The following is a 15,187-nucleotide window of genomic DNA, read 5'->3' on the forward strand; positions in this document are numbered from 1 at the left end:
TTACCTCCTTTCTACTTGTCCCATTGTGCATTCTTGTTTGGAGAGGCAAAGGTTCGTTCTTTGCTTTTTCTTGTGGCAGCTACTCTTTTCTTAATTTCAGCGGCATTTCATGGTCAATGACACGTTTGGCATTGTGGAGGCAAGAGCACTTGTTCAGTCCAATCCCTTTCTCTTTTTTCTTCTCCTTGTCGTGTCTCTGCGCTTTGACAGTTTTCGCTAAGCAAGGTAGCAATATGTGTACTGTTAGCCCTTTATATGAAATGTCGCTTGCTTTCTGTGGATTAGTGTCTGTGCCATGTAGTGCCTGCGGCATGCTTCGTGTTGTGAAGTGCAGCAGTGTAAACATGACATTTTTTCAAGGCAGTGGAGGCGGAAGGAGGTTTACTGAATGTAGGTCGTTTCTGAAAGTCTCCTTTTTTTTTTCCTCCTCAGAATACAGAGCCAAAATTGGACTGGTTTCACGATATGAGAGCATTAATTCTTTCATTTTCTTAAGTGCCAGATTATGCTTACTTTTAACCATTAGCAACCAACTGCTGTTTTCTCTAGTCATTGCAGTTAATTCCTCGAAGAGTGTTTGTTGTATCCAACTTGTTCATCAACTACGCATTGTTGCTGTCAAGCCTGCCAAAAACAACCAGCCTTTTATCATTGTTTGGCCTTGCAAGAGGGGGGGGCACGCCTCCTGTCAAGTATTTTCACGGTCAGGCCTGCACGCTTTGGCAGTTGAGCAGACATTTCCTTTTTGCGTAGCAGCCGGCTATCTAGTGTCGGCGCTGTGTGCTGCTGGAGATAAGGGCGCGTGTACTTGCTGCTGATGCACATTGTGTTTCGCGTATTGGCGCGCCTCCGATCTCTCAGCAGTGGCAGACAGTTGTTACGCTGTCTGCACGCAACACTCACGTGTCGGTTCTGTTGTTGTTGGCGCAAGATGGTGGTACTTCTGGCCTCATTTTATTGGCTGCCACTTTTGATCCGGGCAGTGTTGTTTTATTGGCTGTGTTGTTGGGCGGGCTTTCAGCTATAAACCACAGCTTCATATTTTCGCCGAATAGTATTGACACCACAGAGACGGCGCACTAGGGCTGGGACATCAAGCAATTGCCAGCTCCGCTTTCATGCCGGTCTGACATGCGAGATGTTGCTCTTAGTAGCGTGGTGTTGTTACTGGAGAAGCAGAGTCCGCGGAGACGTGCCAGCAGCTCAGCGCAAGCCTGACGTAAACTACCATTTCCTCCTCACATTGTTGACATGTCGGTCAGAGTAGGATATTGTAGCTTTTGGGCTTTGCGTTTTGCATGCTCAGTGACGGATGTTTGCGGGCTGTGTTTATTGCAAGCTTGTGGCTGCATTTTCTGGATGTTCTCTCCAGAAATGGAAAGCAGCACCTGTGACCTCAAAAGTTGTCAATGTTCGAAAGACTTCATAGCATGCATGCTTTGAGAAGTTCTTCAGATGTGCTTCTGCTTGAACGATTTCCCATTTCTTCAGGCTACATCTTAAAAGCTGTCGTTCATATTTTATTTTAATTTGTACTTCTGTTATGGTAACTGAAGCGCTTAGGCACGAATGGCAATGCTTGTTGCGTTGGACTTGTTGTTTTGGACTTGTGAGAAGACCTAACTACAGTCACGCGTCCCATCTGAGGAACACGTGCAGTGTATTTTCTTCAGGCCTTTCTCCTATGCCTTTTTTTTCTACGCCATACTGCGTAATGTTTGTATTGTCCATAAAGTGTGACCCAAAAATGTTATGATAGCAATGTGTCGCCACAGGCCAAACTTGTACCAGGTTACTGTCTCCAAAGCATACTGTTGCTGCACTTTCGCCGTAAAATGCTCATAGATAAAATTCTGCAAGCTCTCTGGAGTCATCCTAATGAAACTGAAAAGATTTCTGCATAAAAGTAAAATTTTGGGCTTCATCTAGAGTTGACAGCGCTGTGCAGAAGTTCTCAGGGGCTCTGAATGATTGTCCTGTAGAGAGAAAGCTGGGCAAACGTGGTTGTTGAGCTGCTTAGGAGACTAACCAGAGGCAGCAAGCCACCTACGTAAAAAAAAATGGAAGTCAAAAAGATTTCTACGTTGGTGCTACATCTGAGCTGTGGGGGCAAAACAGTATTTGGTTGCTCCAATTAAGTTTTGACCAGCTAGCCTCCTTTAGCACTCTCTGAAATTGCAGTACACGAGTGCATTCCAGCATTTCGCTGCCTATCACAACATGGCCCACTGCTGTGTGCCCACCGTGGTAGGCGGTAGTTAAATTAATGTTTGGTCGCTCATGAAGAGCAGCCTGGGCCGCACAAGGCCCACTGCTGAGAGCACTTGCCATTACAGGGCAGGAGCACAGGAGGGGTATGAGGACTCCCAGGGATCTGTGAATGCAAAGTAGAGAATGACTTTCTGCATATATGGCAAATAACCCATTATGCTATCACATTACTGTGATTACCTTAAGGTGGAGCTTAAGTGTCTGCTCCAATTTTTGTTCGGTGCTTTCAACAGCAGTAAAGACCATTTGTCTGCATTCTCTCAGGGCCCGACAGCCATCCGGAGAGCGGGAGGCTGCCACGGCAGGATGTGGACGGTGCGGCTGGAGGGTGGTCCTCGCCGCGTGAACCACGCGGCAGTGTCCATCAACGGCAAGGTCTACTCGTTCGGCGGCTACTGCACGGGCGAGGACTACAACACCCGCAAGCCCATCGACGTGCACGTTCTCAACACAGGCAGGAACACCTTCCTCTTTACTTTCTGCAATGTGCGCTCTCCTTTGTGCAGTGTTCGAGATGGTGACGTGCGAGATGTCGACGTGCGAGATGGCGACATGCAAGAGCGGTGTTTGGTGCACAATTGCAGGTGCCAGTAATTGGAGCTCTTCTTTTCCCCAAGGGCAATCGCAACTATCTTGGCAGAAATCAAAAGATGTGGCTTCATAAGAAATTTTACGGGTGATAATTACCGGAATGCGCATGGCTTATCCCCTGATTGCCAATAGGCGGCCATTAACTTGGGTTAGAAGGCCATGATGTCCTCTGTTCACTTCTTCTGTCTGCACCTGCATACTTTTATGGCAGGAATATGTAGTGACGAAGAAGCCCAATTATTAAAGGGACACTGAGGTCATCACCTAGCTCTGTCTAATTGGTGGGCATTTATTGCTGAGAAAGTTTTATAGGGCATTTCTTTCTGTCCACTCACTTCAAACTTGTGAGGTCAATAATGAAAATGAAAAGGTCTCTGTAGTCACCGTTCAGAAATGAGCGCTCGTGTGACCTAGCCTCAGGTTGTCCACAACTGGAAAAAGGTGTTGGCGTCATCATAGTTGGCGTGTGAAAAAACTGCTGGTGGCGCCTGTCTTTCCTTTTTTTTTTTGGCCTTTTCTAATAAAAGTTCTGTTTTCAGTTAAAGTACTTTCTTCGTGATTAGAAGACAATAATCTGTCAACACTGGTAAACATTTATTTGTCCTCACTGTCTTTTTAAACATGGCTTACATAGCAGCACTGGCTGCTAGCTTCACATGCAGTATCAGATGGCGGCTTTTAATGCTTTGCAACGCTCGTCCTTTGCAGTGCGTTCATACACACCTCATGGGCATTAATTTTTACGTTCTGGCCGTGTTACATAGTGACGGAAATTGGAAGAGTTAGTTGTGGCTTGCATTTTTAGCTCCTTCGCATTTTGTTTAGCAAGTTTTTTTAACAAATCTGTGAGGCAGGTTAGGAGGAGGAGGAGAACGACTTTAATGGAACAGGAGAGTGTGAGTCAGGTTAGGTGGTTCACTGACTGTATTGATTCAGATGCTTTGTTGATCATTTGCATTCTGCTTGAAACACATGCCTTTGGTCTCCTGTCAGGCCAAAGTTTTGGAGATCAGCCTCATTACTTTTATTACACCGCTCGCTTTTGTGACATTTTGTTTGAGAGAACAGTGCAAAGATGCTGTGTCTGCAGGAATATAATGCTAGGTTTTGTTTCTCAAAATAAATCTGCTTCAGAATGCACTTTGCATTTTGTTTGAAATGAAGTTGTGGGTGCTAGCTAGAGCGGACTTAGTCACCAGGCTTGTGAGGTGTGAGGAGATGCCAACTTTTTGATAACATTTGGACAGAAGAGTGTTTGTAAACTTAGAAAGAAGATGGTGTAGGGGTTGTTGAGAGGCAGAAGGGATTGAAAAAAAGTAGAAGGTGTCGCATAGGGAAGGGAATTGGGTGAACGGGCACGAGACTGAGTAGTACAAAACACGAAGTGAGGACAAGGTGGGGACGCCATTGGTGGCGACTTCCACAGTGTGGGAGGCTGCGTGCATTACTGGATGGGAGTCCTTGCCATGCTTGATTGTGTTGCACGAGCTCCTGGAGTGTTGCTTTTCATGTAGTTTTGATGGCACAGAAGACAGCGCCTTGTTAACACACTATACTCGGCCATGGTTGTCCTAGAAAATGAATACTGGAGCTATGATTTCATGTGTTAACCGAAAGACTCAAACCCACCCCCTTGCATTGTATTTGCGCATTATATTGGTGGAAATATTGTGGCTTATGGAACAACACAGACTTGATTTGCATTGCATGGCGTACATTTGTGGCCATGTTCATAATTAGGCACGCTGCTGCTTGTGCATTTGTCGCAGGCTTTTTGTTGCATATTTGTGTAAGCAGTGTGTTTAACTCTTTCTGTCATTATCGGCTCGTCCACTGCCCCCTGTTGGCTGCCCGCTAGTTCAGATGCAAGCTCTTTTTACGCTGCTGCATCCTGCAGTTTGTATTAATTAAAAGTCTTTTCCGAAAGTAGGTAATGAACCATTTAATCTGTTGCATCATGATTGATGTGTCTGTTTTTATATTTTGATTACACTTAGCAGCGTAAAGGCTCTCATTTTGATGTGTGGTATGTTTTATTGAGGTAAACGTGTGTGTTGACATTGATTCTTGAAATTTTCAGCACCATGTGGTATGGCCAAAAACTGCTTAAGAGTAATTAGTGTTGAGGTGTACATGAATACGGCATAGTGCATTGAGCAAAGGAAAGCTTGAGTTGCCAGCTGCGGCAAAGGGCAAGATAGGGAGCCTTTGCTGTTACTATGACAGCCCCTAAGTAAGAACAGTTAGGCGGGAGTGAGCTTTTAGCACCCGCACTCTGGCTGAAAACGTGGTGCGAAGGGGTGTAGGCTTACACTGGTGCTCAACTGGTGACAGGGCCTTGGCTTGACTTGTGTTGGCTGCTGTGCAGTATCCCTCCGGTGGGCACTGGTGCAGACACAGTCGCACCCTGACGATGTGCCCTTCCAGAGGTATGGCCACACGGTCGTTGCATACGGTGACTATGCCTACCTCTGGGGCGGCCGCAATGACGACGGTGCCTGCAATGTCCTCTACCGATTTGACACCAGTGAGTTCGACTTTTTTCTCCTTAGTGTTTGACAGCGTGAACGTGCAGGCTGGCATGTTTCAGTTTTTGCAAACGAGGGCTTAATTTCCTAAGCATTTTTTTTTTTGCAAGGTCATGCAGCATGCTGCAGGAGACTGGAAATCCTATACTGCTGTTTTTATGCTCCAAGTGCAGTGGCACACGAGGAAGAATGGTGTGAATATTTGAATAGCAAACTGTTTATTGCTTGCAAACTTGGCAAATTAGTGCTTGCAAACTTGGCAAAGCTTATGTGGTGGCATTCCGTGTGAGAGCACTTGACAGCTATTGAATTGAGTGCCTCATCATTTAGCTGGTTGCCGTCTGTGTGTGTTCTAACTCTCATTTTGACTTGGTAATGGAGCGGACTCTTGTTAATTTGAACTCGCTTAGTTCGAACATGCGGTTTATTGAAACTGACAGTTCGGACCTGCCAAGACCGAATTCATTAAAGAGGCTTCCCATAATTCAAGCTTTGCAAGGAGCCGCCGTGGTGGCTGAGTGGTTACGGCACTCGGCTGCTGGCCTGAAAGACGCGGGTTCGATCCCGGCCGCGGCGGTCGAATTTCGATGGAGGCGAAATTCTAGAGGCCCGTGTACTGTGCGATGTCAGTGCACGTTAAAGAACCCCAGGTGGTCGAAATTTCCGGAGCCCTTCACTACGGCATCTCTCATAGCCTGAGTTGCTTTGGGACGTTAAACCCCTATAAACAAACAAACAAGCTTTGCAAGATAAAAACAAATTTCCAGTCCCCTTTCACTGTGAAACGACAAGAGTTGACCATAGTGACATTTTTTAACTGTGTTGAAAGTGGCTCAAGGAATGATGAACCCAGCTGCAAGGTTCTGCCCAGAAACATAAATGCAAGAACACTGACCCCATTTGATAGCTGAATGAACATAAGAGGCAAAAGAACATAGGTCGGAGGAAGAAAATGAGCTCATGTTAGCGTTGAACAACTAGATGGTACCTTTTGTGGCATGAACTCAGCATTCACTCATTCGGCCCTTTCTTGTCATTGTTGCCAAAGAGCGAGTCGTGGATTATCATTTGGGATTTTTCTTGGGTACCCAATGAGTTAATGTTCCTTTCTAACTCTTGATACGCTGGGGTTTTCCTGAAGAAATAAGGCTGTTTGTTTTCTTGAGCTCATGATTTAAAGCTGAGAGGAGTGTGGTGAACACCTTTGGACATGAATGGTGGAAGAGAGCAAGCACATGACTGTGATGTGAAGTTAACCAACTTGGACTGCGTCAAGTTCTCATGCCTCTAATGTAGTGGACTCTTGATAATTCACACACTACTGTAACTGAAAATTTGTGGAGTTCGAATTAAAGGGATCTTTCTTAACACGTGACCTTGGTGGGACCAATGTTTCAGTTCCAATAAAGCAGCCATTCGAATTAAGCAGATTCAGTTTAATTAGTGTATACCGTAAAGTAGCAGTGGTGGTGGTAGTACCGTATTACTCTTGTAATTTGCGCCAGCATATAGTTTGAGCACCCCGAGCTTTTTGTCTGGATTTTTTAAAAACAACTTTCACTCGCATGTTTTGCACTCCTACTGCGCAAGCGCATCAGCATGCATGTGGGTCCGCGCAGGGCAGGCTTGGGAAGATAGGTGTGGCTGCATTACGGCATGCAGCTGCGAGAGGTGATAGAGTAGTGTCAAGAAAAGTCTGTGATTCATTTGTAAATTGCTTCCGGTAAGAAAAAGTCAGTTGTGCGGCATTTACCCGCCTCACTCGTGCCAGCGGTCACTTTCCCATGCAAATGGCTGCAAGAGCAAACTGTTGCTAACCTCTTAGCATGTATTGCGCCAGAATCCAAAACTACCGAACCGTTGGATGTTCTGTTTTCCGCTTTTCAGCAGGGTCTCGTGAAAAAAGGGTGCCAGTTTATCGCTTTGCATCTCCATTTGTCTCTGACTGCTGGCTTTGCGATCGTATTGTTTGGCATCTACTGCTTCGAGCTGCGCATGCGCTGTCATGCCATCACGTGGGGAACTACATAACGTGGGTATGGGGTGGGCACTAGGAGAGGGGGGGGGAGGTTGGTCAGCGAGGGGCGCGAGTTGTGGTGTATACTTAAATGCGGCAATATACCATATACATTGCGTGTTGTGACCTTTGTAGAGTTTTTTAGGGCATGTTCGCACGAAATCTTTGCATAATTTGTGCACCCCTTTTTTTGAAGCCTTATTTTTAGAAGAAAAAAGTCTGCAAATTACTTGAGTAAATTCGTTGCTATGGATATATTTATTTTTTTATGCATCTTGCAATTAGCTCTTTTGCAGTTTTTGCTCTTTAAATATGTAGCATCAAAACACAAGAATATGTGTGGGTTGTTCTTTTTATTTTTGAAACTGTGACCACACCATAGATCGCAGACACATCAAGTTACAGGAAACTTAACTTTGGTATAAAAAAATGTAAGGATAGTTTTTTTTTCACATGATCGAATACAAGTACTAAACATCGCACTTCTCGCAGCATGCAAGGGACCTTAAACACTGCCCAGTAAGTCTTCAAGTGTACGTTTCTAGTGAAGCGAAGAAAGGCCCCTTTTTTGGGTGCTTTCCAAAACTAGTGAGACAAGTTCACTTCCATAGCCCTCAGAAACGAGTGGGCTGGGCCAGAACACGTAAATTTTTGCTTTTGGATCCAAAATAGAATTTTTTTGTGCACCCATCCGTTTGTGTGTGGAGGGCTGGACGGGGTAATACACAACACATTGTTTTTGTCACCTTTGTTGTGTCGTGCGTTTGCTTGTGTCTGCACTGTAATGCTTCTGTTGCACTGATCGTACAAGGCTAAACAAACAAATGATTCTGGCGTGTGCAGATACCATGACGTGGAGCCGTCCAAAGGTGTGTGGCCACGTGCCTGGCGCACGTGACGGCCACTCGGCGTGCGTCATGGGCCACCGCATGTACGTCTTTGGTGGCTTCGAAGAGCAGGCTGACCGTTTCTCTCAAGACGTGCACTTCCTTGACTTGGAGACCATGCAGTGGCAGTATGTGCCCACCAGGGTGAGAAGGTGGGGAAGGGAAGGGTGCAGGGCACCCGGGCATTCTTTGAGCCTTCTGCTTGTTGCGGTGGTGTGAAGCTAAATATCCATGGTCCAAGGTAGTGCAGTGGAATCAAGCAGACCCACTGGAGTAGCATGCTAGGCTAATTAACCAGGCAGAACTCTCTTTTATTCATTAAAGTCTCCTCCTCCTCCTCCTCCTCCTCCTCCTCCTCCTCCTCCTCCTCCTCCTCCTCCTCCTCCTCCTCCTCCTCCTCCTCCTCCTCCCAAGCAGACCCAAAGGGAGGAAGCCTTTAGAGCCCTGTGTTGTAAGCTTCAGTCCAAGGGAAATGAGAGTCGGGATGTTGGATTGTCCGCTCGTCATTAGTGAAAGAAAAGGTCTAGAAGCAATCTGACTGCTGCCATTAGTAGTCCTCTGCGGGTTGGGTGCAGTGGTTTTTGCGCTGGAGCATGCAAGACAGAGCAGTTCAGTTTCATGCATACATCTGGTTCCGTGGGTGTTCATACTGAAAAGCTCCTAGCGTGCGGAGAGGAAACGTGCTATTGTGGATTAAATCATGAGGAGGTGGTCATGGGTGGGTATTGCAATGGTGAAAACAGGTAACCAGTGGCTCATTAAGCTAGCAGAGTGCATTGCATGAGAATAATAATAATAATAATCTTCATTTGCGCCATAGAATGTGGCACGGTAGACCGGCAGTAAAAGTTGCCTCATAGGACAGCTTGACAAGGCCGCCGGCCCCCCTATACACTTTACAGCAAGGCATTTCACATTACACACAAAACAGGAAGAAACTGCAGGAACTGAAAAACTGCATATAAATAACTGCATAAAAGAAACGCAAGTTTATACACAAGAATGCATGATTCATTTCAATTTTTTGTATCAACAAACAAGGAAACAAAACAATAAAAAAAGGAGCAAGCAAGAGGTCACTCAGGCAGCTTAAATAACATTAAGCAGGAATGGAATGGTGATGAGTTAGGCAATGAATAAATTATATTCATTGCTTGTTTGAACAACATTCAAAGAAATAAGTAAATCTAGAATGAGAAACGCGACAAGGAAAACATAAATGGCAGAGAAACTGGCCGAGAGAAGGTGAATGAAACTGGGAGTGGCAGAGAGACATGTGAGGGAGGAAAATTTCAGGAATAGGGAGGGTAGAGCTGGTGCAGGTGTGGAGTTTTATAGGCAGTCAACAGGAGAAGCTGTTTGTCCTACATTGGGTGTAACCAGGCTGACGTTGGCGCCTGTGTGGTGCTCCGTGCTGCGCAGGGCCAGCCCCCGCAGTGGCGGGACTTCCACTCTGCATCGGCCATCGGTGGCCGCATGTACGTGTGGGGCGGCCGGGGGGACAGCCAAGGGCCGTACCACTCGCAAAGCGAGGTCTACTGCAACCGCATGGCCTTCCTGGACACGGCCACTGCCTGCTGGGTGCACCCGCGCGTCGATGGCATAGCCCCCGAGGGACGCCGCAGCCACTCGGCCTGTGAGTGCGTGCATGGATGCACCTTGTGCAGGCAGTAGCGTAGTGACCTTTGAACTTCATACACTTCCGATGCCTTGTGTCTGTCTTCATTATGAAGGTAGTGCCAAAGAAGAAGTGAACAAAATTGGTTTTTGAGGAAAGGAAATGGCACAGTATCTGTCTCCCATCTCGATGGACACCTGAACCAGGCTGTAAGGGAAGGGATAAAGGAAGGAGTGAGAGAAGAAAGGAAGAGGCGGTGTAGTGGAGGGCTTCAAAATAATTTCAACCACCTGGGGACCACCTGATGTGCACTGACATCACACAGCACATGGGCATCTTTTGCGTTTAACCTCCACCGAAATGCGGCCGCCGCGGTTGGGTTCGAACCCAGGAACTCTGGCTCAGTAGCGGAGTGGCCTAACCACTGAGCCACTGTGTCATGTCTTGCTTCTTCATTTTGTTGTCGTGTTTGGCACTACCTTCATCGTGAATCTGTCTCTGCTCGCCCAACTTTCCACCTTACTTTCCTCCATAGTTGTGTGGAGACGTTTGGGAAGAGATCATAGTGCATGTTTTCTTTCCATTGTGGTCGCTGACAGATGGGATAGTGGGTTGAAAAATCTTCCAATGACATTTATATTTCTGCTGACTGCACCTATTATGTGTGTTGGCATTGTGACAGTCGGCATGTTTGCTTGCCATTTTTTGGCATATTGTCATAGCAAAAGTGTGATAGTAAAAGGTTCACTCGGCTCATGTGTCCGAATGTGTTTCATTAGTGGAGCTTCAGTTCCAGTTTGAGCCTAGTCAAGACACTCCCTGTATATTTGAAAATATGGTACATGGGTTTCTATGGATTGAATGTTGCTATAATAGATTCATGGTATTTGGGAAACATAATTAGAGCTGCTAGTGTTTGTGAAATGACGTTTCTGAACCAGCCTTAAATCAAAAACTATTTTTTAAACCACATTGCATAATGCTGCTATCTAATTATTTAAAACTGTTGTTGCCATACCACCCGACCTGCTCATTGAAATGCTCCACACTTAGTAATGCTCCCGTCCATGGTTGCAAAGTATGCACATGCAAATTGTTTTAAGTACCATTCACGGTGACTCTGTGGCCATAGCATTCAGCTGCTAAACCCAGGGCCAAGTGCTCAGCCCCGTTCACGGTGGCCAAATTTTTATGATGTCAAGGCTCGTAAACACTAGAGTTACTGTATAGTACCCAGAGTTACGCGCAAGTCTACCTTATTGCTCTCCCAAGCATCCGAATTGTGAGGGGAAGCCGAAACTGGCATGTAGGAGGTGGACTTGGTGCAGAGGTCAGAGTGAGTGCAGGCTCAGTCCGCGTAATTCGTGTTGGCAGATTACTGTGGCATTGAATACCACAATTTGCTAGTAATGCATTGGCTGCATCGAGGCCTATTTCAATGGGTTATGAACAGAATTCTTGCCATGGGGTGGATGGGTGGCGCCATCTGTTGTAAATACCACAAATCACAAGTGTTTTTTTAATAACAATTGGCAAACACTTGTGATAAAATTTCGTGTTATTGATAAGAAAACATCATTTTCAGTGAACATGTGCTCTCGGACAAAGTAAAATGCTGAAAAGCAAGAGAACAGTAGGTCTGCGTTTATACTGTCGGCAGCGGTCTAATGCTAAATGATGCAAAGGAGTTGGCTTCTTCACAAAAGTGTGGATGCTTCTCAACCATGTGACCACGTTTAGCCAGTAGAGGCACGAGTGGCACAGGGAAAACAAGTGCACAAATTTAGGTACTTGTGCAGTAACTCTAGTAAATACTAGGCTTGTGTGAAAATTCTGTAACTTCAAATATCGCAGTCGTATAGTCAGTGTTCAATATTGAGTTAGATCGACATTAATTTTCTTGCCCTCTTTGTCAGTGGTTTTGCCCTCAAAATTTTGAGGCCAGTAGCGTGCTGAATGCTAAACCTGGTCGTACAGGTGGAATCGCTGGGCATTATTACCATGCGTGGGGCCATGTTGAATGTTGTGTGCATGTGGTTTTGTGTCTTGAAAGCTTTTGGCTGGACAGACTTGCCTGATGGGTGAAGCAGCCTTGGCCTTGGTATACCACAGTATGGTGCTGACAGTTTAAAGGGGCACCGAGGGAAACATTGAGTCAGGCTGACTCAGCATATTTTATGTGCGTGTGATGTCAAAGCAGGAAAAATTTCAAATTCTGAATGCCTTAATTATTGAGTGTAATTAGGGATGTGCAAATATTCAAAATTTTAAATACAGTAATCTAAATAGCCTCCTATTTGATTCATCGAATGAATGAAGTAGTGCATGTTCTGAATTATTCAAAATTGAATGTGTCCTCGAGATTTCAAATACATTTTTAATAGTTGGTACAAAGTTCGAATAAGGCACGCCATGGTATTTATTTCAAAAACAGGGTCCATTCTGATGTCACAAAGCATGCTGCTACAATTGGTCTGTCTGGGATGGGCGGTTCAGCGCTGTGACATGGTCCATTTATGTGGCAGCATTCATAATGCTCATATGTTACCTCCAAGCCTGGGTAGCTTAGCAGGGCTTAGGCAGGTTTCGGAAACCCTGCCTTGATGCCAGATGTTGGAGGCCATGGCTTAGACATGCCATATTTACTCATATAATTTACGCGCTATATTTTCTTTACAGATTCGAGTATTCTGATGAAACTTTTACTGTGTGTTTTCTTCCCCTTCCTAATAATTTCCACCAAGTTTGGCAGGCATGTGGCCAGCTCTTTCCTTTCTCAAATAGGTCTTGAAGTTTGGCATTTCTGTGGCCTCAGTTGAGGTGATTGCCATGTCACAAACATCAGTCGTATGTTATTGCCTGGCTTGCACATGCAGAACAAATTTGGAGTCTTGTACTAAGTCCTAGGCATTTCATGAACGGAGTCATTATTTGCAGTGATTATTTCAGCTATTCAGCATGCACGAAAGTGTTTTTTCATTAATGTCTGTGACATCGGCGTTGCGCCAACCAGAGCATCACGGCTGGCCATGAACAGAGTTTCGGTTTCAGTTTTTTGTTTTTACTGTTTTAAAATAGTTCTACTTGGTATCTTTATAAACAGTTTCTTGTGCTGGAAACAGAGGACTTGAAGCAGTGCTATGCAGTAATAACTCAAAATTAAAAAAAAAAAACCCTGTAGTTGTCCTTTGAAATAACTCTGAGTATTATGGTCTCACTGCGGCCAATACCATGCTGGCTCCATTACAACCTTTGTGCTTGTTGCATGCAGATGTATTGCATGGCATTGTTTGTTTACTTGAGGCCTGACCCCTTATTTTGTCTTAATGCTAATGGTAATTTGCTGGCATGCATACTCAAAATGCCGTGTTCTCAGCATCATGTCATCTGATGCTTGAGGCCCATCAGAAACATAGCACCAGGGCTGCTTTAGCTGATGACATTCTTCTTCAGATTGAGCCACTCTTGTTCATTAAATAGAAGTGGTACGGTGAGCTTGTTCGGTGCATTTAAAGAAGCTTTCCTCGTTTCTTGTTTAGTTGTAAAGAAGAAGAAAACTTTTAATAAAAAAAAAAGGAGGAAATATGAGAGGCCCCATGACTCAGTAGCTCAGTAGCTGTGTTAATCTTGACATATTTGGAATACCTGTTTTGTGCCCTTGTCTGAAACATAAACATCGTACCAAGGCAAGCCAGAGAGCCTTTCACAGTTCACCGCTGCTATAGAGGCTTGGGGTGGTTTTAGATGACTCGCTCTTGAAAATGCACCTGCACCCGCTCGGTTGGTCGGTCGATGAGCGCAGCGGCAAATTCTGGTCTCCCTGACACAGGTGACGGAGGCAGTGTGCGCGTAGGAAAGAAATAGTGCCGTGCTGCTGTAAGCAGGACAGACGGAGGTCACGCGCTGCACTGCACCAGGTACAGTAAATATGCCGTGTGCTCTGTCCTCAAACAGTTCCGTGCAGGGCTGTGGAAGCTAGGAAACTGTAGCCCCGTTGAATCAGTTGGGAGAGAGGAGACACGCTGCAAACAAGCTTGTCCCTTTACAAGCTTGTCCCTTTTCTCGCCAGAGTATGAGCCTGCATAAAATAAGGATTCCAAAATTAGCTGCATAGCCCTCTCTGTAGGCAGCCTTGAAATCTGCCTTTTAACTTACTCCAAAAGCTGCTGCTAAGTTTATTTAAAACACAGGTTTTTAACCGATATCAATGAGTTTGAATTCAAGCTATACCTCACTCTCAACATCTTGTTTGGAACATGTTCTAAAACACACTGTGAAGCCCGTATTGAAACCTGTTACAGTGCCTACTGCAAAGCCCACCCTGAAATTTACTCTGAAAACCTATTCCTGGACTTGTTCTGAAATATTTACAAAAGCCTCATGAAAATCGCAAACTTACTTCAAAAATTATTCTGGAACCTTTTGCAAAGGCATCTCAAATGTTCGCTTGAAGCACAGTGTAAACGTTGCTTCGACATGTGCTCTGAAATTGGGAATCTGCTTTTACAGTGACTGTAGAAGTCTGCTTCAGGATCAACCTTATAACTAACTCAGCCTCAGTCCACACTGAAAGTCAGTCTCAAACATGGTCGTGATTTCTGATTTAGAACCTTCTTCAAAATTTACATTGAAATCGGTCATATATCTACCTGAATGTGAACTCCGTAATTCACCTTTAAGAGTACCTTAAGACACGTCCTGGGATCTGACCTTCTGATGCCTTCTGTGCAGCCTGTTCTTAAACATGCTACCTGACTGGCTCTAAAACACACGTTGTATGCAGCACACTACAAATCCAGGCGTGAAATCTGAAGTGGGTATTCAAAGGTCGCCTTCAGTAATGTGTGCTTCCTGTAAGGCACGCAGTGATCAATATATCTCATGCGCGTAGTTTCTTTGGGTGAACTTTACAATTTAATTTAAAAATTAAGTTCCTTTGTTGATGTTTTGTTGGGCTGCAGCAACTTAACAAAGGAAGCAGCAATTGCAGATAAACATCCTACTTCGATGCAGGCTGCTAGGTGACCAATCTTGGAGCTAATACAGTGGGTGCTAATCATGCCAGCATGTGCAGGCTCAACTTTATGCACATTGTGCACTTGTGCCTGTATAGGTTGATGTAGGCATTGCAAGGGTCATGCATAGACAGCAAAGGTCTTTGTGCATGTGTATGTGCAACAAAGGCGGACACTCCTTTGTGCGCACAGAGCTTCCATAGCGTTGCACGGAGGATGTAGTGAGGCAGAGTGTAGACACGGTAATGCCTTCTGTGTTG

The 15,187-nt window shown here is 45.2% G+C and overlaps 1 protein-coding gene across 3 annotated transcripts in view; it reads left to right on the forward strand.

The window, feature by feature from the left end:
* The window catches only part of LOC144133119 (kelch domain-containing protein 3-like), a 66,080-nt gene that overhangs the window by 40,145 nt on the left and 10,748 nt on the right, over positions 1-15,187 (forward strand). For 2 of the 3 annotated variants that reach the window (XM_077665978.1, XM_077665980.1), the window contains 4 exons: positions 2,536-2,725; positions 5,231-5,389; positions 8,251-8,438; positions 9,717-9,930. In XM_077665978.1, the coding sequence (XP_077522104.1) occupies positions 2,536-2,725; positions 5,231-5,389; positions 8,251-8,438; positions 9,717-9,930 (751 nt within the window). Of the gene's footprint in view, positions 1-1,052; positions 1,220-2,535; positions 2,726-5,230; positions 5,390-8,250; positions 8,439-9,716; positions 9,931-15,187 lie in introns of those variants that run through there. The other variant, XM_077665979.1, reaches the window with a different exon arrangement.

This window comes from Amblyomma americanum, chromosome 5 (assembly GCF_052857255.1).
Source record: "Amblyomma americanum isolate KBUSLIRL-KWMA chromosome 5, ASM5285725v1, whole genome shotgun sequence".
Lineage (NCBI taxonomy): Eukaryota > Metazoa > Arthropoda > Arachnida > Ixodida > Ixodidae > Amblyomma > Amblyomma americanum.